This window comes from Rutilus rutilus (genome assembly GCF_951802725.1).
Source record: "Rutilus rutilus genome assembly, chromosome: 1".
NCBI lineage: Eukaryota > Metazoa > Chordata > Actinopteri > Cypriniformes > Leuciscidae > Rutilus > Rutilus rutilus.
Window position 1 is genome coordinate 37,716,439 of NC_140209.1, and position 27,760 is coordinate 37,744,198.

The 27,760-nt window shown below is 37.7% G+C and overlaps 2 protein-coding genes across 4 annotated transcripts in view; one reads left to right on the forward strand and one right to left on the reverse strand.

Annotated features, from left to right (window-relative positions):
* LOC311278461 (polyserase-2) overlaps window positions 1-9,152 on the reverse strand; it is a 29,821-nt gene extending 20,669 nt beyond the window's left edge. The window contains exons 1-3 of one of the 2 annotated variants that reach the window (XM_084389313.1): window positions 8,561-9,152; window positions 3,466-3,530; window positions 2,624-2,722 (exon numbers count right to left, since the gene is read on the reverse strand). In XM_084389313.1, coding sequence (XP_084245439.1) covers window positions 2,624-2,711 — 88 coding nt within the window. In that variant the 5' untranslated portion in view covers window positions 2,712-2,722; window positions 3,466-3,530; window positions 8,561-9,152. The remainder of the gene's footprint in view (window positions 1-2,623; window positions 2,723-3,465; window positions 3,531-8,560) is intronic. The other variant, XM_084389314.1, reaches the window with a different exon arrangement.
* Window positions 365-27,760, forward strand: part of arhgap23a (Rho GTPase activating protein 23a) — a 67,974-nt gene continuing 40,578 nt past the window's right edge. The window contains exon 1 of one of the 2 annotated variants that reach the window (XM_084388692.1): window positions 365-785. In XM_084388692.1, coding sequence (XP_084244818.1) covers window positions 777-785 — 9 coding nt within the window. In that variant the 5' untranslated portion in view covers window positions 365-776. Of the gene's footprint in view, window positions 786-8,995; window positions 9,099-27,760 lie in introns of those variants that run through there. The other variant, XM_084388691.1, reaches the window with a different exon arrangement.

The following is a 27,760-nucleotide window of genomic DNA, read 5'->3' on the forward strand; positions in this document are numbered from 1 at the left end:
CACACACAGCTAAAGAAGCCCTATTTCTTTAATATGCAAACTGCAAGTAGCTGCATGTCCCCAGCACAGCATGTTGCTGCAGAGTCTCACATGAACATTCTGTCTGTCACAGTCACATTACGGCTGCTGTGCTCTATGGTTGCCAATGGTGACAGAAGCTTCATCTCAGGCATGAGCCAGGCTGGGCATCAGGGGGTCCCCACCATAGAAACAGAAGAAGCTTCAGTTGATTGGACCCTATTGCTCAGTGCTGGGAGTCACATGGTACCACTATGACCAACCCCCCCCTTCCTTTCCCTCAGAATCCATACGAGTGGGGGAAGGGAAGGAGAGGAGGGAAGTGGGGAGAGAAAGAGGGAGGGTTGAGTTGGAAGCATGAAGGCAAGGTGAAGGGTGTGAAACAAACAAACGAGTGAGAGGAAGTCCCTTATCCTTCGCCGTACCGGAGTAAAACATAGATGCAGCCCTGACCCTGTGTCTCTGCTTTAGCACAGAGCCTGGAGCAAATAATCACAGCACAACCAGACAGACAGAGAGAGAGAGTGACACAGATAATAGGAACACTTCGGAGCATTTTACTGGATAACAGGCTGTCGGAGGGGGAATGAATCTCAGAGGCTCATCTTCAGGGAGCCTCCCGGCTATGTAAGGACGTCTGTGGATTTTTGTAAGGATTCCTTAATTAGGGAGGCAAGCAACTGTGGGAATATTGCTTTGGGAAGCCGGAATACTGTGCCATGAGTGGGAACAGGAGGCGGAAGAGGGATTGCTGAAGCATGGAGCAGGTGAGCGATACAGTCAGCGTACAATTACGCAGAACAAACATGTTTCCTGTTTCATGCCGGTGATGCTTCGGGCAAAAGCAAACAGCACAGCAGGATCCTCGCATCAGTCTCTAGCAGCAAATCCATCCTTAACACTATAGCGTGTGGCTTGCTTTTTTTGTTCATCATTTTGTCTTTGTGATGCTGTTGTCATGCTGAGTAAATCCTACAGCATGTCACATTTAAAGGGGGTTGGTGTCAGAATCACCAATTGATTTGAACATAGTGTATTTTATTTGCAGTATGATTGTTTAAAATCAGATACGAGTAACCTTATACTTTGCTTTGCATGAGAGCAATGCACCTTAAACACTAACACAGATACAAGTCCAGACAAGTAAATCATACTTGATAATTCATACTCTTACTGCTTACCCAAATCATAAGAGTACGGGTTAACATTGTACTGAAGTGTGTATATAAAACATTTATTTTTGTGAGTGAATGCAGCACAATCGCGAACATAAGTGGACAATTTTATTTCTTATGACATGCCGATAACTCAGCTTACTTAATATTTACAATATTTCATATTTAATAAATACTGATATATATATATATATATATATATATATATATATATATATATATATATATATATATGTGTGTGTGTGTGTGAATATATATATATATATATATATATATATATATATATATATATATATATCAGTATTTATTAAATATTGTCATTATTACTTCTCGCATACTTATTATTTAATAAATAAATCATTTTAAATTGATCTATTACATAGAGTAATGGTAACGTGTAAAAGCAGTTGCATTTCTTTCCAGCTGTTGCTTGCCATGCAGTGACACTAAAGGGAAACAAGGATGCTGATTCCCTGGGCTGACTCTGCCTAAACATTATGTCATGCTCTCAATAGTCTCGCTCCTTTGGGACAGCAGTGTGTGAAAGAGAGACACCATGACATTTTATTTACTTTGTATTTGGGCTATGACTAAATGGCATTTAGCAAAATATTTTAATCTTTCCTTCTCTTTAAACGGATCGCATGCCGTTGTCGCGCTCTCCTGTGATGAATTATTCATGCACTCAACACTGCACGTCCTCAGCCACGTCTTGCATGGGTCTAACGTCAACCAGGTGATGTCATCCCCATGCAATAGTTTGTATAATATCTAATATTGACCCCATTGATTTACATTCAGTGTTTGACATTCAGAAGTATCTAGTATAGAAGTATAATGATGGCAGTGGCTCTGTTATGAGAAGAACAGTAAGACAGACCAGTGCTAGACAGGGACCTGATCCAACCTCCAAAGTTGTGCAAATTTGTATTGTCATGGAAAAATGCCAGCAGGCAAATGACTATCTAGCCAAACAACAGACCACTGAGAGCAACAGTAGATCAATACTTCACCAAAAGTCAGTAACACATCTTTGCTCTAATTGGTGCAGAAGTGTGGCTGAAAGGTAAAAGCTAAACACTACAATTACTTTCCCTACACTGATACAGTCCAGAAAGTGTGTGTGTGAGAGAGAGTGAGAGTGTGTGAAGGTCGTCTCATTGATCAGGAGTATGGAATGACTATAGGACAGTAATTGTATAGCTGGCTCTGTGAGCACAAGTGCAAAGTGCGTTCGTCCTGCCAATTCCTTCAAATCTGTTTACAGCTCCTTCTTCTCTTAAGATAACCTGTCACTCACATGACATCACAGCAATAGCAAACCACAAACATTCAACGATACAATCCATACAATACTCAATACATTTTTTTCTTTTTTGAGCAGCCATTTTACTAGTCACAATAGGAAAGAAAAGACAATTGCAACTTACGTTTCATGCCGACTTTAAAGATCCTGGCTGGTTTGAATCCCTCAAAAACTGATTCATAATTGTGATGCTGATTTTCAGGTTGGTCCATAAAGATTGTTCCTGTAATGAGTGAGACTAGTTATAACATGTTGGCTTTCAATCAGATCCATTTGATTTTGAATTAATGATATGTGCAACAAAATAACTTGGCTTCATGCACCTCTGAAATGACTTTTTTGGCTGAGGTCACAAGGCCTCTTATTTTCTTATTTGTGACCCTGGACCACAAAACAATACCAAGATACAACTATTCAAAAATCTGGAATGTGAGGGTGCAAAAAAAATCGAAAAATTAAGAAAATCACCTTAAAAGTTGTCCATTTCTGTTGGCGATTGTGGTGCATTCACTCACAAAAATAAATGTTTTATATATTTACGGTAGGAAATTTACAAAATATCTTCATGGAACATGATCTTTACTTAATATCCTAATAATTTCTGGCATAAAAGAAAAATCGATAATTTTGCCCCATTCAATGTATTGTTGGCTATTGCCACAAATATACCTGTGCGACTTGTGACTGGTTTTGTGATCCAGGTTCACATTTTAGCTCCATCCCTCCAACCTCTCTAAAGAGACCATGCCCAGCTAGCTACTCTGGGGTGCGTTTCCCGAAAGCATCGTTGGCCAACTATGGTCGCAAGTTCATCGCAATGTCCATTGAACTCTATTGGTAACGACGGAACTTGCGACCATAGTTGGCCAACGATGCTTTCGGGAAACGCACCCCTGGTCTATTCTGGTATGGAACACACACTTGTGACAATCAAATCAATTCCTAATGGATAAAATCAAGTCCTACCATAATTTTTTTCCAATAGAATGTTCTAATAAGCACGCCACCTACTGGAGGATCTATGAAACCTGCTGAAAAAGTCACAAACACAGACAAGCGGAGTAATAAGTCCTAATGCTGTTATGAGCACTCTTGGAGCTTGACAAAATTAATAGAAAATAATGGAAAAAAGGAAATCTGTCACATTACGGAAGTAAAATGGGTTGCAGATGAACAAACAAAAACAACTCTATCAATATACTATTTTTTTTCTCCCCCTGCCTTGAATTTGAATCGAGTTTTGGCATCATCTTACATGAGATCTCAAAGAGCCATTTTTAATGTGTCTAGGGAATGATCGCAAATGTACACAGAAACTCTGCACTGCAGACAGAGTATTGAAAGGATCACAGAAAACTGAAGATGCTCCAGCAATATCAGCATTAAATCATTCTACATCAGCAGTCAGAGAGCAACTGTGCACTTAATAAAATAAGTTTCCATTCAAAGTAACCAATAATAAGCTCCTTAGAGGGACAACCTTTTTAGGCCATCATTCTTCACTGCAAGACAAAAGAGCTCATGTGATGTCTAGATGGGCCTGTTTTCTCTGCTGATGTCTGAGTAGTTATTGATGTTACAGCTGGAGCTAATGACCTGTTACTTCATCACTGTCCAGCAGCCCTGAATCACATATATGGGTGAGAGCGAGTGAGCTTGGGAGGTCGTCTTGCATTCGCTTGTCTCTGTCTCTCATATTTTCTTCATCTTGTACATTCCATCGCTCTCTTCTCCACCCTTTAACATCCATCACCTCTTTTATACTTTGCCACTGTCATTTATTTCATGGCCATATTGTGATATCTAAAGGTTAGATTACATGGATTATGGATTATATTTGTTGGGAAATTCATCCCACTCTGCAGTTAGTGGATAGATGGATGAGGGTTTGTGAGGCAGATGTTTCCCTGCTTAATCTGGATGGACTGTTTCCAGATGGCAGCACAAACGGCCTCATATAGCAAACTAACATTATGGATGGATTTATAATGCAAATATTGTTTTTGTAGTTGTAGTAAATTATAAGGGAGGTTATGGAGTAAAACTATTGCTCTTAAATGGAGCATGGACTGTCTGGCTTTGAAGAAACTGGTGTACTTCAGAGATATGTTTTACAGATTACGCTCTTTCCAGATCGTAATGTGTTTAACAGAGTCAGCTAGTTCTACAGCAATGCCTGGGGCCGTTCTGATTGGCAGTGTGATCAAACAGGTTATTACAGAGACATTTCAAATGTTAATGCCGTCTCAAAGGAGCCTGTAGAATTTACAATGAACTTTGACACTTACTTAGAAACAATAATGTATTTTTCCTGTGCTGAAATTGTAAATGAACATGTCAAAAACATTGTAGTATGTATTCATACGTCTGTGCGTGTGTGAACATTTTTGAACATGTAGGGGTCAGACAGAAGGGTCCTCACCTTTAGCCAGGAGGAAGTGATGTAAAGGAGAAAGGAAATATTGGAATGCATGCTATGCCGCCACGTGAATTATGAGGAAACAGGACGTTAGCGCTTTACAAGCACCATGAGATGGTCTCTGTGACCAAAAACAGCCTCAGTATCCTCATAAATAGAGAAAATGGTAGTTCGTGTAACACAATACTGTTCCATTCAGAGCATTTCCTCTCACTCCAGTTATTTTTACCTTTTAGTACTCTCTTCTTTCCTCCAGGGATAATATGGCAGAGTATCACAGATGTTTCTGCTGCTTATCTATACACAAATACTGCATATACAATGCTTTCTAAGGGCCTCGAAATACACTGAATATTTATAGCAAGTTGAATAATTATGTTTCTATTCTAAGTCAGAGTTGAGTAAGTAATTGTTGCTGATTTAGTATGGTTTCTTTACTCCTGAAGTCTGGTAATATGTAAAACAGACCCAAAACGCTGCTGTAGAGATTGAACGGCATAGATTTACGACAGGTTGTAGGAGGAGCCACAGAAAACATGGGGTCATGAACCCTGTGACCACTTCCTCCTTCTGCCCTTGACACTTACAGTGGGGTTCAACCATCTGAGTCCACATGAAAATTGGGATTTGATTGATAATTTGATCATTTTTAAACTCTGAGAAATAAACAAAAAGCTTTGGGATTATTTTTTGAAAAGTATAAACAAAGAAACATTATGATGTAAAATGAATAAGACTGGTCACTAATCAAATCTGTGACACTGATCATGTGACTGTACAGATGGTCAGGTGCTCTTCCATTGAAGCTCAAGATGCTCTTTGGATCATCTCAAAATCATGCTGGAGAACATGATCATCAGGTTTGATCATCAAGTTCATTCAGCCCAAGTGAGCAAACACTGAAACATTCAGAAATTCATGCAACACAAATTGTTATGATATATTTTTTTTATGAAAAAAAAAAAAAAAGCTGAAGCATATTCACTATGTGACTCTATTGGAACCGCACTGTACATCCGTTTAAAAGAATGGGAAAGACCCACACAGCTTGAATTTATAGTATAACATTAGCTCATTATATAAAAACACATTGTCCTAAGTGTTTTGTTTTTTTACAAGCTAGCTGCCGGGCTTTATTACGAGCGCTGCATTGATGATGATGATGATGATGATGATGAGAGAAGCACATGAAGGATTCCGAGCAGCACTGGAGCTACATATATGCTTGACTTAACAAATGCTTTGGTGGTACAATAAAAAAAAAAGGTTCACAATTTTTCCTCCTGTGAACATTTTGAACCCATAAGAGCTCGATGGGCAAAAGGGTGGCAGAAAAAAATAGACGGAAATAACGAGAGAAATAGCTCACATGTGGCTGTGTTTTGGCACAGAGCTACAGTCTCCCAATCGCTCCCATCTCCTCTTATCTTGTGGCTTAGGGCTTATTGGGATAATTTGACCTGGTTTGGTGGTAGGAGAGGATAATGAGCACTGAAGGGAATACTGAGTTAAACACACAAGCATGGACACATACACATTAAAGTTTGGAATGAATTCATCATCGCAACACACAGATGCATTGCCTTGCATACCAATGATCAAACGCTTGGGGTCGGTACGATCTTTTTTTATCTGTAAGTAAATAAATAAAACAAAAAATCTTACAGACTCCAAACTTTTGAATGGTAGTGTATTTAAAACAGATAATTCTACCATTATTTAAACAAATATTCACTCATATTTTTAAAAACCAAAATGCTCTTGAAATACAAAGACAGTTGTGTGACCAGCGGTTGCCAAGCTCTAACAACAGCATTAAAATATTATAACGGTAGTCTGTTTGACTATAGGCATATATGCCAAATCTTCAGAATCCATAGCATTTTCATCTCTGCCAGAGTAAATATTGACTTGAATTTTAATTTGGGTGAACTATATGATAATACATCGTTACTATTGGCGTTATTAGGACCACTACTGTCCTCAAAACCCGCCTGCACGCAAAATCAGCGAAACATCTCCTGCTTTGTTTGATTTATGTGTTGAAGAAACACACAAAACGAGCTTGGAGTATTGCAAAAGCCTCTCTCTCTTTCTTTCTGTCTCTCTAATGACAGCCACATGGGCTGAAGCAGTGAAGAGTCAGCGGTAGGGCCCAGTGCCACGTTCTCTGTGTTCTCTGCAGCACCAGTGTGTTTTGCCCTGAGGACGAGAAACTTTAAGGAGCTTTCCAGAGCTCCCGAACTCTCCAATTCAGCACAGTTCCATTTAATCAGCAAGAAAGGTTTTCTTTTTGTCTTTGTCCTGCTGTGACCCAACACACTCCACTGCCGAATTTCTTAACTTGATCTAAGTGAGCAAAGAAGTGAGGTCACCGTTTGCCATGTCTCCAGGCTGCTTTGTCAATGTGCCTCCGGTCGGCCAGTAACAATGAGCCAGCTTGAGTCGACTTCCTACTGTATATTTACTTGACAGTCATTTCACACCAAAGTCTTCCCGCAAATCCAACTAACATACCAAAGAAAGTCAGCTGACTGAGTTCTTCAAGGAAATCAAGAACAAAATGTGAGCTATTTTTATTCGTTGTTCCTAAGAAAGACTCTAAATCCGGCATTGCATCTGTTTTTTTGTTTTCTGTGGTAAAACGACCGGCCTAAAGTAGCGACCTTAAAATCAATACTACATTTGCTCGTCTGTTTGCCTGCATCTCATTGATTGATCTGTCATGACCACAGCGTGACCTGCACAGCTCTAGTCTGAAGCGCCTGTATGTTTAATCGTCACATTCTTCCCGATCCGTAACCTCTGACCTCTCCAGCTCCCATTTCCCTCCCAGCACGACTCATAATTGTCTCACGTTGTGTCACTCTTTCAGAGAAAATAATTTTTACCAAGATTTCTCTTTAGTAAACAGTCATTTAACAACATTAAGACATGGTATGATTCAGAATAACTCTAACAAATACATGTTGGTATCAAATCAATCACTTTGTGTCACTCAATTATTTCTATGAACATGATTTAACTACAAATCTGTTTTCTGCATGTGCGGTGCGGTGATATCTCAAAATGGTTAAAAATCTTTTTTGTGATAAGCGATAAACATTTAGGCTAGTATAGAAATATGATTATTAAATAAAATTATTGACTTATGTTTTTTTATGATTAATAATACAGTTAATTTTTATATCTGATATGCAGGATCGAGTTAGTTGTCAAAAATGTAATACATCTAAATGGTGACTGAGCAAATAAGGTTTTTTTTTTTTTTTTTCTTGACAGTGATTGACTGTTAAATAGAAAGTTGTCTAATATTTGAAACTTAATTTTTGGACATGTACCATAGTTTTTCCATGATATTCTTTGAAATACCTTATGTAAACATCATTGGATGAAAGTGGGAACCTTTCAAAAGGCAATATCATCATGATATTATGTATTTCCTGTGGTTTAATGCATGGTATAGTTATAAAAATTAAATAAAAACCATAAGTCCAAACATTTAACACCACTGTATTTTCATCAGCTGGTATCTTAACTTTACCACACTGTCGTTATTTTTAACTCGCTATCATTTCTGTTCCTCAGAGATGTTTTAGCAGTTGTAGGCTACCTCTCTCTACATACTCATCATTTACTCACCTTCCTTATTTCTGTAATGTCTTTTCGTTCCCGTCTATCTTTTTATCTGGGTACAAAGAGGGCTTTGTTTTCATGGCCTTGAACGCACCGCGCTCTGGCGCCCGTCACGCGTCCCGCTACGTCATAGTTTCCGAACGCACGCAAACGCAACGCGTCGTGTTTTGTAATGGCCGCGTGCTGCCGCCAGAGGGAGCTACGCGCTACTCGTCACAACCCAACACGCAGATTAATCCAGCGCGTTGTGCTGTAGTGGGACAGGCCGGTGGAAGAACTGAACGGATTTGCATCGGGGCGAGGGAAAAGGGAGGGCACTGCGGGCAAACAACGGGAAAGAGTCGAGTGGACGGAAGAAAACTGGATAGGTGAACGCCACGGTTTTAGATAAAGCGCTCATAGCATAGCCTACTTATTTTATACATATCTTAATCGCGACCCCCCGAATCCCCCTCTCGGTATCCCCCTGCAAAACAAGTTAAGCTGTCCAATGAATGGAGTTGCATTTTGCCTTGTTGGAATACCTCCGTATCCAGAAAACGAAGTAAGTGCAAGAGCTTTCCTCACTAAAGCGAAACGCGCTGAGCGTCTGATGCTCTGCAAACGTTTGTGTAAAGTCGAGTTAAACATCATTCTGTGTGTTGAACGGTGTTGTATTAATCAGAGAGCATGATTTCCTAAGAGGATTAAGTAGCGTGGATACAATGTGTACAAACAGATGCGACCGCTATTCCTACAGAAACTCCTTTTAACTGCCAGCTTGGGTTAATCATCGCATTTTACAATTTGTTTATGAAACACGTATTTACCACAACATTCGACTGAAATGGTCGTACTTTAACATCACTCGCACATTGTTGTTGTTGTCAGTATTCAGCTGCACAGCCTGTCAATCTATCACTGTCTGCACACGTCACTCACTTATTTATCGGAACGTGGTTTAACAAAAAAAAAATCATGTGTACAGTTTGTTAATGTTGTATGCATTATGTGCATGAGTGATATACATCTCAAAAATGTTTGTTTTTTTCGTGGTAAGTGAAAATGATCAACGTAATTAGACCGTTTTTTTAATATATATATATATATATGATACATATACACCGTTTTTATATTGTATATGATGAATATAAAGTTGTTTTCGATCTTAAATATTCATGTTTGGATCTGTTACTCCCTTTAGAATGAATAGCTGTTACATAGAAAGTTGTATAATTTAGTCCAACATTGTTATTAGGCTACTTAGCCTAATCTTTACTGAAATAAATGATCCCATAGATCTGATATTGGTAAAACTGACTATTGATTGATCTCATAGTAGTATCAAATAATATATTCTGTTGTTTTTATTATAGACTAGGACTAGGCTACTTGACTTGACTACTGACATTTTTAAAACAACAAATGAATTCTCTATTTTATTTCTCAACATTTCTTTGTCTAAGCAGGCTAGTCTCCTTCATCAGTATACTGTTCATATTTACTAGGAGAGAAAGAGAAACTGTTTATGTGTACCGCTGTATATTTGAGTGTGTGTGTTGTCCATGTGTGTATGGGTGTGCACCAGCACATTACAGCATCACCCGGAGCAATAGCTTTATACTGTAGCCTATGTCTCAGATCTTTTCGTTGTCATAATTCTTGGTTTACAGTCAGAGGTTTTCCTCTTCCCTTTTATTGGACCCTTTTGATGTGAGATGAGGAAAGAAAGAAATGTACATGCATATAGTCATCAAGACTAAATGTGTTTTTTTTTTTGCATCATTAGCAATAGAGCTGAATCAGCATGTCTGTTCTGTGTCTAATCTAAAGACTACCATAGTAAAGATTACCACACTGCTGGTGTTTTCAAGTCAAAATGGCTTTAGAGCTCAGTGGCATTAGTAAAGAGATCTTGATTTGCACAAAACAGGTATTTAAACACTTGAAAAGGTCTGAATGTCATTGCATTAGATAACAAAATATCAAAACAAGAGGTACTAGCTTTCCTTTTTTTTGAGCCATTTTCGTGTCAAGGTGATTTTTGATGGACGTATAAAGTCAGTTCTCCTCAAGTTCACACAGGTGTGCTATCAGAGTAACCACAGCTGCAGTCCTTCACATTAACTATTGTGCCCTTTTTACTGCCTATGCAGTAGAAAAGTGATTTTTTTTACTATTTTTCTATTTTTTATATGTGTTACATGACTAGAATAAACAGAAAGTAAGGATGTTGTCTTCCCTTTTACTAAATAAGCAGGAAAACCTCAACACCCATAAAACACTAGGCATGTTGCCATCCAACACCACTCCCACCAGTTTGCTATGGATATGCTTACCAGAGTCAAATACCGCCTCGCTTGAATAGGAAATATTTCTTAGCAAACTTTTAGTCATAATGGTGTCGACTTGTATTGTTTCCGGGGTCAATAATTCAAAGAGTAAACGTTTAGCTCGAGCGAGTTACATTAGGTTTCCAGTGAAGGATCCAGCGTGTTGTAGGCAGTGGCTAAAGGCTGCAAAAAATCATAAATATGGAGAGAATATGGAGACATATTATGATACAGGTTTCAGTGATAAACCTACCCTTGCAAAAACTGCTCTGTTAATAATCCTCTGTTGATCCGACTGAACGTGGGTGGGGATACAAAAACGCAGAAGTGTAATGTGTAGTTTTCATGAAAGCCTTGGAGATATAAAAAGCGAAACGCTTCATCCAGCAGACTTTTGTTGACAAATAAATGTACATTTCTCAGTCCAGGTAACACAGAGAACGAGTAAACATTGTCTACAGTTTTGACATTGTAACAATACAAAACAGGTTGAAAATTGGCGAAATGACACTTTAAGTGCACAATATCATAGTCGGTAATATTGTAACTATGAGTTTCGAGCACGTGAAGACAGACCGAAGTCGTATTCATGGGAAACATAGGGGGAACATATTTCCCAAACATGTGGGAAACTCCGAATTCTAGATGATGCGCAAGTTGTCGAATTTGGAAGGGTCGTGTTGATCTGAAACACGGTGGAAGCACTGGTCTATAATATAGACCAAAAAAAGTGAAAAGCAAGTTTATAGTGAATGCTTAAAGTCAATTGCTCAACTTTCACAGTTTGCTTTAACAAAAACATTTAGTTATGATACCATCTATAAGTAAGTGGTATAAATGAATATTGTTCATCATTTTGAATTTAAATTCATTTTTAAATGAAATGAAATGTAATTATTTAGGTTTATTGTTCGAGGTACAAGCGTGAAGGCAGCATAATGACATGAATCACTAATGTTTAACTACCAAAAAGAGTCCAGATTTTTTTTAGCATTTGAAACTTGACAGAATTATTTTTCTGAAGCATTTTGCTTGAAAAATTAACATCTGCTATCTTTATTTAAAATAATTAATGTTTCGATGTATGACATTAATGCATATTTTATGTGTAAAAGTGTGAATTTTGGGGGATTCGGTTCTGTATGTTGACAGACCTATTGGCCCAGTTGATGATTTTGTTCAGCATCCAATATGTAAAACTTATAATGTTATTGACAATAGTGGAATAATAATCTTATAGAGTGTGACAGTTATATATGTAATGTAAGTAATAACCTGTTCCCAACCAACACACACAAAGAGAAACAGAAAGAGATATTTAGGACAAGAAAAGATCAGGGAGGGAGGGAGATTAAAAGATATTATTTTCTCATTATGGACTAAAGTAAACCCAAATACACTTGATAAATATAGTCTGCTGTTGTTGTGCTCAGAGGGTGTGGTACGAGTGTGTGTGTGTGAGTGAATGTGCTGCTCTCCCTCCCAGTCATGCCTAATTGAACCCTGATTCAATTATCACAAAGCGGTTAGGCAGAAAGGAGGGAAAGGAAAGAAGAGGACATGAGAACACACTTCACTTCATTTAGAGAGATCAGCAGACTGCATTTAGTGCTCACAAATATCAGATCAGAGCAGTCAGTCATATGCACTCCAATAAACACATTCAAAACCATTGTCAGTCTGTATTACTTAATTTGCATGATCTATATTATTTAAAGGGTTAGTTCACCCAAAAATGAAAATTCTGTCATTAATTACTCACCCTCATGTCGTTCCAAACCCGTAAGACCTTTGTTCATCTTTGGAACACAAATTAAGATATTTTTGATGAAATCTGAGAACTTTCTGTCCCTCCATTGACAGCAACGTCATTGCAACTTTCAAGGCCCAGAAAGGTATAAACAGTGTTAAAGGGATATTTCACCGCTGGAAAGATGAATGTGTATTTAAATTGGGTCATTTATGTAGTATAAATGTGAAATTATTTTAGAAGTGGGTGCCTTCTAGACTGAGAAAAGCCAGAAAATGTATTTTTGATTCATGTGGATGAAAGACAACAACTCCCAGAATGCACTTGCTTCGCTGCCCTATGAGGCCACTCCCAAGCCACACCTACCGGTTACAGAGGGCAGTATTGGAAGAAATGATACAACTAGGCTACTAGTCGACTCGAAACTGAAAAGACGGCGTTTTATCGTGAGATCCCACCCCCTATGGGCGGGTTGAAAACATGCAGAATGAGCTCCTACTACTGGCTGTAGTCTCAAGCCTCTGGACAAAAAAGCCTCCGATGACGCAAAATTAAGATTTTTGCGTCATCAGAGGTTTTTTTCCAGACACACACTACAGAAATCTCTCGACTCAGGGGGACATGAGAGAGGGAAGCACGGTCATTCGAAAGTACTACCGGTTTCTACTGATACAAAGCTTAATGCTAATCTGTGAAGTATCCCTTTAAAATAGTCAAGTGGTTCAACCTTAATATTATGAAGCGACGAGAGTACTTTTTGTGCACAAAAAAACGCCAAAATAACAACTTTATTTAACAATCTCTTCTCTTCCATGTCATTCTCCTACCTACGCTGTTGACGTAGGGTAACAGCGCAGCGCTTCTGGGTTCTACGTCAGAACGTCGGCTCACTACAATAGTGAGCCTATACGTTCTGACGTATGAATACATGATTTGTGTTCTGAAGATGAACGAAGTTTCTTACGGGTTTGGAACGACATGAGGGTAATTAATGACATAATTTTCATTTTTGGGTGAACTATCCCTTTAATTGTTGCATGATCTATTTTGTTTAGTCATGCAAAGAAACATTACACAACTGTGTGATTCCCCACTGCTTTAAAAACACAATAAATGGCTAATTCATTTCAAGGCTGCAGCCTAGAAGATCTGACTCAGTGGAAGGATCTCAGAGTTGTACATGAGCAGTTTGGTTAGCACTTGTATCCTGAAAGCCCTATTGGGATCACTTGCTCTGCGGTATGGAAAGAGTTTGTGTGTGTTAGAAAGCGAGAGAGAGAGAGAGAGAGAGAGAGAGAATTTGTGCCAAACTACAAGCTCAAAGTTTAGGTGTCTATGAGAGGAAAGAGGTTGAATGTTTGGAGAGCAGAGGTCCATTAGCACTTAGACACTGTTTAAACATCATTACATTGGCCTCCAGAGCTGCTTTTCACTCGCAGCTCACTTTATCTGTTTCATTCTTTCTACACTACCATTCAGATCAAATGTTTGGGTTTGGTATTATTTTTTTTAAATGTTTATGTAAAAAATCTCTGCTTACATCATTTATTTGTTCAAATACAGTTAAAACAGTTAATATTGAAATGTTATTACAATTTAAAATAACTGTTTTCTATATATATTTTCTATATATTTATAATATATTTTGAAATGTAATTTCTGTGATGGCAAAGTCTTCAGTGCCACTTGATTCTTCAGAAATCACATGCTGATTTGGTGTTCAAGAAACATTTATTATTTTTAATGTTGAAAATAGTCCTGCTGCTTAATATTTTTGTGGAAATCTTTCAGGATTCTTTGATGAATAGAAAGTTCAAAAGAACAGCATTTATTTGAAATAGAAATCTTGTGTAACTATATATATAACGGCTGTCGATTTAACAAGTTAATTGAATAAGTTATGGGAAAATACAATTATTTATTGCATTTAACGTACCCGCGTGTGTAATAAATTCTATGTTGAATCAAACAAAATATTTCTTTCTAAAGCTACTTTTTTATATGTCTATTTGATACTTTTCTCATTTAACACAATAATGACTTTAAATGATCTTTTGGCGGTAATTTCTCAGCCAAATTTGATGTGCGATTTAATCAGATTAATCAATCGGCACATCATGTAATTAATTCGATTAAATAGCCTATATGAATCTCTTGACAGCACTATAGTATTTACTTTTGATCAATTTAATGCATTTTTGCTGAATAAAAGTGTTAAATTCATACTGACTAAGTAGGCCAATATTCTGTGGGGTCTAAATGTTTATAATCATATTCATACTCCCTCACATTCTACTAAATGTATAGGTATTGTATCATCCCTTTGAATCATCTTGTTGAAGAACATGATCATCAGGTTTGACACAAACTGTAGGTGGATGGACGATGAATGAATGGATGGATGGATTGTTGGGTGGAAAAAGAGACAAGGACAGAGGTTAAACTTAAATGTGTCGATGGATGGAAATATATAATTTAGAAGGAAGTTCATTACGAGTGATTCAGGGATTTTGATTGGTCAGACTCACACAGTAGGGAGTGTTTTAGATCCTCTCTCATCTCATGCCAGCTTAATGCTTCTGTGAGTTCAGGAAATTGTGTGGTGAATCAGGAATTGATGCACACTGATCCATGACGCCACAAACCCAAATTTAGAAATGCTTCCTTTCTGAGAAAGGGTGGTCTGGGTGGGGCGAGATGACACGCACCCTCCGCCAGTGATTTACAGAAACAGAAGAAGAGAATAACAGTGATGGCGAGAACTAATCTAACAGTTCTGCATGTAGTGTCTTCCTGTGACACATACATTGAGCTACAGTTATGAAGCTACTTCCATAACGCTCCACCCTTCACATATCGCTGACTCATCGTATTGAAATGCAGGGGCACAGTGTAAAACATGTGTGAGCAGTATGCTGTTATTCACTGCAGTATTGTTGGGACTATTTGAAGAATGATGGCTGTAGGCTTTAGATGTTGAATGCTGAGCCCCAGATGGGCGTCGACCTCCACCACTGCTCCCAGTGGATGACGGCACTCACATAATGGCTGCTTATTGATCTCTCTCTCAAGCTCTCCTTCTCCCTCTATAACCTAATGTGAACCTGACCAACCATTACAGAAGTGCTCTTGTTAGTCATTTGACTGTCTCGGTAGCCTGCAGTCACTTCAGTGACCTGTGTTTGATGGGAGTAACCGTGACAGTGACCCAGTGACCCTGCATGTCCACCTATCTTTTCCAGCAGCTCATGTGACTTAATTGACTCATGAGCATGTTCTTTTTTTTTTTTTTGCAAGCATGCTTGTGTACATGGTTTCTGTTGGGTTAGTCACACTACAGTACACTGAAAAAAATGATTCATTGAATTTAATAAATTTAACTTAATAAAATGTTCAACTTAATGCATTTGTTTAAATGTAGCTAAAATCAATTGTGTGCAACTACTTACCATATAAAAATTGATTAAATTCAACGAATAATTTTTTTCAGTGTATTACTTGCAAACATTTACCACATTAACTACTGTTCCTACAAAAATACTAGTTACTTTTACAGTTACTATTCCAAAATTATGGTATTTTAGGGTGGTTGACTCAAGTTTTTATGCAACATACTTCATATTATACATAACATATAACTATTTGTTTTTCTATAATTAGTACTTATGTAGTATTATGAGCTTTGCCACACTGTAAAAACAGTTTGCCAGAAATTTAGCATAATTAAAAAAATATAGTTACAATGTTTCTAGCACTACATGCTGGTGTCTGTGTATTTCACAACTTATAATCATATATTTCATTAAGTGAAATTATGTTAAGTTACTTGAATTACCAAAATCTGATTTGTACCTTAAAATGCATATTGATAACCACTATAATAATACAGGTGTTAAAATATAAATCAGAGGTTATTACAATGTGATCTTCAGACGAAGCTTTCTGTTATTTTGTTTTTCTTTTTAATGATAAATGGTTAATAATGTAATGTAAGCAAAAAAAATAACAAATAATGAATAATAATAATGAAGTTCCTAAATTACACCCTGAAACCACATCATTCTGCAGGTATTGTAATTTCTCCCAGATTTCTTTCAGTCTTGCAAATCTCACGCACATTTGATTGTAATATCGGAGCGAAAGCCAAAACTTTCCATTCCTGTCAGGGCAGTGTGGGCAGAGGGCAATTTTTGTTTGAGTGCGATGAAAATGCCTCTCTTCCCACTGGATTGCATTCCTGTGTGCCCTGCAGAAAGAGAGAGTGGGAAACGAGAGCAGAATTAAAGGAATAGTTGGGCAGGGCTGTTGTGTTGTGAGGAGAATCACACAATGACTCTCTCTTTCAGCAGAAAACAGCAGCTAATACAGATCCGCTTGTTGATGTGGTACACAGCTGTGTGTTGAAGAGAGAGAGAGAGAAAGAGAGGAAGGAAGAGAAGACAGATCAAACTGTATATTTAGCTGTAACATGATGTCATTGTCAAGGGTTTATTCATTCCAGTGACATGAATCCTCACCTAAATGATCTGTTCAGAGATTTGTTTAGTGATCCTTTGTGTAAAGGTGTATAGGATTTATAAGTAAAGGTGTATAAAGGTGTTAGGGATGTAGAATATGGTAATTCAGAACAAGGCATATGTGCTTTATAAGTACTAATAAGCACCCAATATCCTAGTAATATGTATGCTAATAAGCAGCTAATAGTGAGAATTGGACCCTAAACTAAAGTGTTACTGTTCATTGAGTTTGTCCACAAAACTTGTTCGGTTCTGTGCCACTCTTGAGTCTCGTTCAGACTCAAAACTCTTCAGTGAAGGGGGCATATTCGTTCAGAAGGTCCAATCAATGGAATTCTTCTTTACTGGATGAAAAAATGACAATTTGATAACATTAACGATATGTCCAGAAAACACAAATGTGTTCATGGCTGAAACGCCACTAGTGCTGTTTTTATTCTTCTGGGTAGATGGTGGAACAAGGTCAAATACAGTCCGTGTGCTGTCAAACTTTTGTGTGGGATCGTTGTGTTTGGATATTCTGAGTTTATTGGTTTGTCCTTAACAACTTGCAAACTTGTCAGCAACCTCAGCATCATGTTTATCATTGTTTAGATAAATACACCGTTTGATAGGCTCAAGTTCTGTGTATGATTGAGCATGCAACCCTTGCCCTATAAACACAAACATCCCTCTCTCTCTCTGAGTCTGTGTTAAGGGATAAGATGTTTTTCCCTAGGGAAGCATGTCCAGGCAGGCCGGGATTGGAGCCTGGGACTTGCCTCGCTGGAGCGGCTGATGGAGAGATAATTCGAGCGTAGAGTAACAGCAGCCCGAGGGCAGGGAGGACAGCTCTCCTCGTGTCTGCCCGATCCTGTCATATTCTTCATTAGTTATCCATCAGAATTCATGTTTAAATTCTCTAAGTAGCCATATTCTACACTTTTGCAGCAGTTTATTTGTTCTCTGAGGCCCGCTGATAATGTTTATCAAGGTTATTTTGATATTTTTTTTTTTACATAATTTAGTTTAAATGACAATTTTCTATATTTTCTCAGACTTTTAGAAATAGACATGTCTTAAAAGATACAGTAGAAAAAATGTTTGCAACATTGCTAATAGTAAGACATGTTTCTTGAGCAGCAAATCATCATATTAGAATGATTTCTGAAGGATCATGTGACTCTGAAGACTGGAGTAATGATGCTGAAAATTCAGCTTTACATCACAGGAATACATTACATTTAAAAATATTAATATAATATAAATAAATATAAAAAATATTAACCATCCCCAAATTTTTTTGAATGGTCATGATGTCAAGCAAACAAACAGAGTTGGGAGGGTTACTTTAAAAATGTATTTCGCAACAGTTGCAAATGACTTTTGTAATAAAAAATATTCAGTAACGTAATCCAAGCACCACAATAAAAAAAGTAATGTAATCTGATTACTTTTGGATTTCTTCAAGGTCACATAGGCTAAAATCAGGTAAAAGCAATATTTAGGAGAATGATTGTGCATTGGTGGCTCACGTGAGTCAGATTTAGATATCTGCACCCGATCGTCACATTACAATTATTCTAATTCTTAGTGTTAAACGTGATGATATGGTAGCATATATTACATTGAAGTAGGGTGCTTTTAAATGAACATTTAGCTGTTTAAAGTAAGTTCTTCTTTGGCAAAATTGCATTTCTTTAATAGCCTAAACACAGTCAAACAAACATAAATTGTCACTGCAACTTCCCGAACACACACGCAAGAAATTAATTGTGTTCATCCCAAGCAAAAGCTGGATATAGACTTTCTGAGTTTATTGTCATACAGCGCTTCACAGCCGTTTCATACCACATCTACCTGCAATTAACTGGAATGCTATTTTTTTTTATTACTTGACCCGCGGATTATCCACAGTCTCCATGGATATAACTGTGATCCACGCATCACTACTGTCAATTATGTCAAAATACAAATTTATTTAGTTTCAAGCTAAACCATTGTAATCCTATAATAGTATTCCCATTTTTACAAAATGTAATTGTAATCTGATTACTTTGTTTTTTGACGTAACTTTAACGAATTACAGTTACCAGATTTTTGTATTCTGATTACGTAACGCCGTTACATGTATTCTGTTACTCCAAACCCTGCAAACAAAGTTCTTACATAACATGACAAACTGCTGAATACTGAATAGACACTGATGTGTAAACGTAGTCGGTTATATAAGTGCTCATGGTCGTGATGTCAATATCATCACGATTTATGAATGACCCATTTTTGCAGTTTAGTGTCCATAAAGTCTGAGTGGATCGGTTAAGGAGCTTTGCTTCATGAACATCAAACTCTATTTTTTTTTTAAAGACCAAAATCCAGCTTTCCGTGATAAGGCCCCTTTAACAAATCTCAGCAGTTTGTGACCTTTCTTTATCAGTAAATCATCTCTTCTTGATGTTTAACTTGTTTTTCTGATTGGCTGTGCTGTGTTGTTTGTTATTTCCATCGCTGACATTCCACCATACCTATGTCTCCTCCATCTATCTCTTTAGCTACTTTCTTTTTCAAGATCAGTCTCTTCTTTAAGCTGTTGCCTTATTTGGTTATCTCTCAGCTGAAATCTATGAATACACATTTCTCTGCCTTCCTCTTTCTCCTTCCAGTCATCTTCTCTCTATTTCAGCTGTTGGTGTATAGGTCTGACAGTTGTGTTTTTAACACAGGAGTGTAGCTGAAAGCTCGCAGGAGTTCCACAACCTAGTGAGCTGCATACTTAAGAAAAAGAATTAGTGATCATGTATGCTTGTGATGCAAGGCGGTTTAAAAAATATATATATGCAAATAGCAAAACTGGTTTTGTTTTACATGGCTGTCAAACAGCGAGCAGTTTTTGGACAGAATAAGCTACAAAGAGGACTGGGTCAGGTATCTGAATCTATTAATTTATTGTATATGAAAAAATGTAATGCTTTTAATATTTATTTATTTTATTACATTTTAAGTTATTTGAAAATTCAAGTGGTGCAATCAGCATTCAGAAAAAGAAAAGAAAATTATATCATAGATACCACTGCAGACCCTCATGAATGTGAGTCAAGATCATGAATTATCTTAAAACATTTTAAGAAATGACGATTATTAAGATGTGTACACTACCATTCAAAGGTTTTGTTATTTTTTTTTAATGTTTTTGAAAGAAGTCTCTTATGCTCACTAAGACTGCATTTTATTTCATGAAATTGTATTTTATTTCACTTCAGTGTCACATGATCCCTCAGAAATCATAATTCGCTGCTCAAAAAACATTTGTTATTATTATCAGTGTTGAAAACAGTTGTGCTGCTTAATATTGTTGTGGAAACAGTGCTAATCTTTTTCAGGATTCTATGATGAATAAAGAAAAGTTCAAAAGAACAGCATTTGTTTGAAATAGTAACATTTTGTAATATTTTAAGTGTCTTTATTGTCACTTTTGATCAATTGAATTCATCTTTGGTGAATAAAAGTATTCATTTTTATCTGGCCCCAAACTTTTGAATGGCATTGTTCATCCACATCATATTCAAAAGGTTAAGAAAATGTTTTCTACAATTTTGGAGTCATTAGATTTTTATACTCTCCAAATCATATGAAACTAACATAAATACAAAGAGTTTTTTTTTTTTTTTTTTTTTAATGGTCCTTTTCTTCATAATGGACCCTTTTACTTGTCATTGACCCTGCAGTCAAAATTCCCCGTCAGCCATAATACACAGCAGGAAGTGCTACCCACATCTGTAATCAGCATTTGCGTGACTCCTCGGCCAGTTCTTAAACCTGAATCTAACATGGCAACATGAAAGGGCCTGCAGGACAAAACACCTATCCAAGAACCCATTTTATACACGCACAGAGACTGTATCTCTGCAAAATCCTTACAAACAACAGGAAAGAGTTCACAGATGGGTTGATAGTGAGAACCATGGTTTATTTTCAAAATAATGTCTGGAGCTTCGTGTGTGTTTATGTTAGAATGTGTGTTATTGGGACAGGAACTCAAAATGTTCTGTGTGTGTGTGTGTGCCAGATTTAGCTAGTAGTATCATTGGAAAACCCACTGATGTTCCTGTAACCATAAGCCAAATAATGTATCAATAGGGCAGAGTTTGAAACCCACTGATCTGTTTCAGATGAGCTGTTATCTGCTCAGAGCTGGGCTGGAAGCTCCTAGGGGCTGTTCTGTTATGGTTGAGTGCCATCGTCTGGATGATTCGGAGGGCACTTCTGGAATATTCCCAGCTTTATATTTTAATTCAGGGTTCAGAATTAACACTTGGCAAGCAGCTAATGCGAGTAAATGGATTTTGGCAAGTAAATAAAACTACCTGCCAGTTGGCAGAATACTTCAACATAATGCATTGTTTCGTTTGTAAGAATAAAAACTGGACCCTCTCTGATTTCAGTGATGCAAGTTATTAAAATTCAATGCCCAAAACAGTCTGATAATTAAAACATCCAGGTCACCTATATATATATATATATATGAAATAAAATTTTATGCCAAGGAAAAAATTATGAATTGAATCAAACATTTTCAATTCACTTGTCATTGGCATGTGTAGCACAAATTAAAAGACCTAAGTACTTGTTATAGACTACATAAATAATAATACAAAATAATAACAGGAATAATCTCCAGTAACCATGTCTGGATTTGTGGAGGGGCAGTGACCCAGGACCTCAGACTTTCAGGGGCCTCCAAAACCTCAAGGCTTCCAGAGGACTTACAAAATGAACTTACAGGACCATGATCTCCTCTCCTCTCCTCTCCTCTCCTCTCCTCTCCTCTCCTCTCCTCTCTTTTCTTTTCTTTTCTTTTCTTTTCTTTTCTTCTCTTCTCTTCTCTTCTCTTCTCTTCTCTTCTCTTCTCTTCTCTTCTCTTCTCTTCTCTTCTCTCCTCTCCTCTCCTCTCCTCTCCTCTCCTCTCCTCTCCTCTCCTCTCCTCTCCTCTCCTCTCCTCTCCTCTCCTCTCCTCTCCTCTCCTCTCCTCTCCTCTCCTCTCCTCTCCTCTCCTCTCCTCTCCTCTCCTCTCCTCTCCTCTTTAAGTTTCTGCCACTGGGGTCAGCACATACAGTTCTACAGATGTGAACACATACATACACACACACACAGAAGAAACACGTCATCCTTGCAGTCCAACATTATAATTTACATCTGTTAATTACACAGGGTTGAGTGAACTAAAGGGGCCCATCAGAAACAGAGTCTGTCCTGTGAGGGAGGGCGCTGGGCCACTTCTGACCACAACAAGCCCCTCTCTCTGCAGAGCGAAAAGAGACTCAGTGTAATGGAGAGCAGGCGATGGCGAAAGAGAACTGGAAAATTGTTGTAAAGTGAATTGAAAAGAAGGTGGACTTAATATCGCCAGATGTGACTTTTTAAAAAATTGGTTAACCCATGAATACCCAGGTTTTCCCAAAGCTTTTATTATTAGCTTTTAATTCTTTATTTTACCTTTCATATGAACAGATCTTCCATAAGTTAATTTGTAAGTGTATTTTTCACATAAATAGGTTTTAAATATGACAACCTCCATGACTAGAGGACATAGATCTCTAAATAGAAACTCCCAAAGTTTGTACTTGAATGTAGGGTTGTGTAAAACCAGTCGACTAAACGATACTGCTGCACATGACATTGGGTAGTTTTTCACATTCATTTAGTTTGATTCATGCCAAACTGGCATATAACAATTAACAAGCTTACTTGACATCAACAGATCCAATATTGGCATCCTAAGGAATAATAATAATGTATAGTTGATGGTACACGTCAAGCTTTACTATTCATACACAAGAAGCATGTTCAAACCCAGATGTGCGAGTGTTTGCTGTGATAACGAACAGCAATACCTTGATGTGTGCTGCTGCTGACTAATGTTGGCTAACTTTTATTTGAGGAATTCTGTTTATAATCGGCTATTGAGTTTGCTGTGCTTCCTGTTGTTTCAGTTTATTTTAAGGTTGTTTGTCATTGATGTATATGACCTATTTTTCAGCATTGTTCAGTATGGGATTTGACTGTTTGAGTCATAGATTTAAGTAGGCCATTTTAATTAGACCGTATACAAGCTGTTTGTTTTTTCCCCCTTCTGGGCGTTTGTTAGTGAAATTGACTAGTCGGTTACAAAATTTCTATTTAAAATTGAGTCGTAGCACACATCTCTACTTGAATGCCAGTTGTCTTTAAAATATGGATCTACTGCTACCATTAAATTATTTGTGTTTTTATAGATTGAACTGTAGGTGAGTTTTCGCTGAAAGTAAAAATAAGGGTATGAACAATTAGGCCTAAATATACAATATCTACTGATACTGTATTACAATATATCTAATATCGGCTGATACCCCATGTGGTACTACCAATATTGCGTATCCTTACTTTTAAACAGTAACACTCCAACATAACTGCATCAAGTTATTATTATAATAAAACAGCACCTCAAACTCTGCCCTATTGATACATTATTTGGCTTATGGTTACAGGAACATCAGGAACATTTAATTTGGTGGTTGTTGCTAAGCGTCCTATGGATTGTGGAAGGATTGTGGAAACATTGATGGTTGCCAGGAGGCATGGCGATGGGGTGTGGTTGTTAAAGCAGCTGTACTGATGTGGAATTCGGCAATGCAGAAGGGAAACCACACACACTGAAACACACCATTCACACAGTCATTAGCGTTCAGAGCCAAGGAGGATGTATTTTTAGAGCAGAACAATTTCACAGCTGACTTAAAAGGGGTCAGTGTTGAGATGAACGCTGGTGAGGAGAATATCTTCAGGTATCCGACACATACGCAACCCATCTCAATCCCTTCAGCCCCTCTAAAGCTCCTAAAAACACGTTGTGTGATTGATTGTTGCGTAAAGAGTGCTTGTGTTGCATTCGCTTGTGTGACTATTACATTTACACGTTTTCATTCTAATATGCTGATTTGCGGCTCAAGAATTTTTTTTTTTAAGGATTATCAATGTTGAAAAAGGTTGTGCTGCTTAATCTTTTTGTGGAAACCGTAATAAAAAAAAATTCTGAACTCTTTGATGAAAAGAAAGTTCAAAAGAATAGCTATTATTTGAAATAGAAATCTTTTGTAACATTATAAGTCTTTACTGTCATTTTTTTAATCATTTTAATGCGTGCCTGCTGAATAAATAAATTTGTGTTTGTGTGTGTGTCTATGTACATGTGTTCATGTCGGCACATCTGCTCTGTGTTGAGTTTCTGCTCTAATCTCTCTGGTCTTCATGTAGAACAGGTGTGATGCCCCTTAGACTTCCTCTCATGCACGTAACTCAGATCCCATTATACACATGCATACCAGTTGTGTAATGATTTGACATTATTATCCTTGAAAATAGATTAATGTATGATAAATGCGAGTTTTTGTTTCTGCCTGGCTGTTTCATAAATTTAAAGCAGCAGCCTTTCATTTCATGTCCTCTTACACATTTCGAGTTATTAGTTTTATATTTTTCACCTAACCCCACATATCACAAACACGATACATCTGTCCACATTTAACAGATTAAATATATTCATAATTTATTAAAGGTACACTATGTAACTTTTTTTTGTTCAAACAAAGTTAATAATATTTAAATAACGAGTCAGTACACCATCTGTCCTTCTTCCAAAATGTGTTTTTGTCTTACTCTGATTCACTATGGTAAGCCTATTATAAGTGTTTATTTATATTTTAGAGCATGATGGTTTTCACAGAAAAATTGCACACATACGTCACTCGTCCGTGCGTGTCTCGTCATATCTGTAAATAGAGAAAAGTTGCTCCGTTGTAAGCAGCCATATCACCCTGTAGCCCAAGACTGGTTGCCCACTGAAGCTAAGCAGGGTTGAGCCTGGTCAGTACCTGGATGGGAGACCTCCTGGGAAAACTAGGTTGTTGCTGGAAGAGGTGTTAGTGAGGCCAGCAGAGGGCGCTCACCCTGTGGTCTTTGTGGGTCCTAACGCCCCAGTATAGTGACGGGGACACTATACTGTCAAAGAGCACCGTCCTTCGGATGAGACATTAAACTGAGGTCCTGACTCTCTCTGTGGTCATTAAAAATCCCAGGATGTCCTTCGGAAAAAGAGTAGGGGTTTAACCCCGGCATCCTGGCCAAATTTGCCCCTTGGCCTCTGTCCATTAGGACTGAACGATTAATCGCAACAAAACCGCACGCAATTTGCGATTATTTTATGCGCAGCTTGTCAGTGGAGTGCGGCTGATTGGTAGTAAATACTGCCCCCTTTGAACGCCAGAGGGCGCTCTCATGCAAACACGATAAATATGCCCCGCCACAGAAGTACAATAATACGCATCATTCAAGGAAATCCCTATCGCTGTAGCTGAATAAACAGGAGATTGAAACGCTTTGATTAAACATGACTTATAAATACACGACTCCCTTATTCTGTGTAAGAAGGCACATCATCTCACAGAAGGAGGAGCTCAGCTGTCGTTATGAAGTGAGTTTGGAGTAAATGCATGTTATTAAATGTTGTCTTTTCATAAATGCTTCTCATGTTTTGGAAAGATGTTTGACGCTTGTTGTTTTTTCAAATGCACGTTATAAGTGACTCAAACTCACAGTGCTTTCATAAGGAGCAGCATTTACAGAGCCGTACATCAATGACAAACTGCATAAAAAAAAAATCGCAGCCTTTGCGATTTTAAAATCGCGATAAGCCATCTCGATTTAAGTGCGATTACATGGAAAGTGCGATTAATCGTTCATCCCTACTGTCCATCGTGGCCTCCTGATCATCCCCATGTATATACTGATTGGCTCTATCACTCTGTCTCCTCTCCACCAGTAAGCTGGTGTGTGGTGGGCGTTCTGGCGCAATATGGCTGCCGTCGCATCATCCAGGTGGATGCTGCACATTGGTGGTGGTTGAGGAGATTCCCCCTTCCATGTAAATCGCTTTGAGTACCTAGAAAAGCGCTATATAAAAGTAACAAATTATGGTGTGCGAGAGGCATAGGTTAGTTGTCACAATGAGCGAGACAAGTTGACATGGAGCAGCTAAACCTTGAACTTCCGGAGAATCACTTGTTTAAAAAAAACATTGTGTCTGCTGGCAAAAAGAGAGCGCGACAGAGCTCGTAATAAAACAAGAATCAACATTGGCTCGGCTTTTTGGACATGGCATGAACTGAGGGATTTGAAATGTTGAGATGGTGTTTTTATTACTCAACAGGTGAGAAAGCCTTTTGTAAAAAAGCGAAAGTTCATTGTAAAGCATTTTCTATTGTAAAGGGTCATATTCATCCACACAGTCACGCAGAGCTGAAGCACAACCAAAACTATGATCTTCTGCAAAATGCATGCAGTTTAGTTTTTTAACTGCTAGAGGGCTAAACGAATTCTGAACAAATCTTTCTATGGCAAAAATAGCAAGAGTAGTATGTTCGTATCCGGTTCCGAGTTCAGCAATAGTGTACCTTTAAATAAACATATAACATGTTTTACGCATTTTTTAACTATGTAATATTTGGTCAAATATAAAGTAATAGTTCACCTAAAAAAATGTAATTCTGTCATTGTTTGACTTTCTTTCTTCTGTGGAACATAAAAGAAGATATTCTCAGAAATGTCTCAGTGTTCTTTGTCCGTACAGTGGAAGTCAATGGTCACCAAATCTATTTGGTTACCAAAATTCATCAAATATCTTCTTTTTTGTCCTTTCTTACATTATTTTATGAAGAAAGAAAATCATACAGGTTTGGATTGACATAAGGGTTAGTGAATGATGACAGAATATACATTTTTGGGTATTTATATATATATATAAATAATCAGGCACAGCCTACCTACATGTAAACACTTGAATTTCTGAAACACTCATTGGTTGTGCTGTAGTGCTTCCATCTGTTGGTGGTTTCATGTCACTACAACTCATTGGTTTTGCTTCAGGTCTGCAGCCTATTGGTCAACGGCTTTGCTGAGGATTACAGCTAAAATTAACCAGCTTAAAGAAGAGTAGTTTTTTTTTTCACACAAACACACACACACACACGCACACACACACTCAGGAGAGGCAGATTAAAGTCGGTCTAGACTGTGTTCTGCTATCTAATGCTCTTGGGACCAAATGGTGTTGTCAGGTCTCCTATTATCTCCTGTCTCTGTCGCCCTGCCCTCACTGAAGGCCTCAGCTGATACTCAGTATCAGCACACTTTATACATGTACAGTTGTAGCTGTGTTTATTTTGTGCTATTTTAATTGATTTTTAGCTTTGAGCTCACATTCATTCATACTTTGGAGGAGTTGTGTGTATGGATGTGGGCTGTTTCTTAAGTGACCAGCAGGGGACAGACTACATCGTTTGTTTTATGTGCATGTGTGCTCTTACTAAGATACTGGCATATATGATGTTTTTAAGATTATATGGTTGGTTGCACTTTATTTATTTTTTTTGCATTAAGCATTATTTTTGAGGGCTCTGTCAGGACAGATGTGTGACCCATGAGTTTAGTATTTGTTCCATCAGCATGTGTTGATAGATGAATCAGCCGTGTTTGTGTGTGAGGATAAGGGAGATTTATATCAGAGCATGTGCAGATCAAACATCTGCTGCTCATGTAGCTTTCACAGATCCAGTCT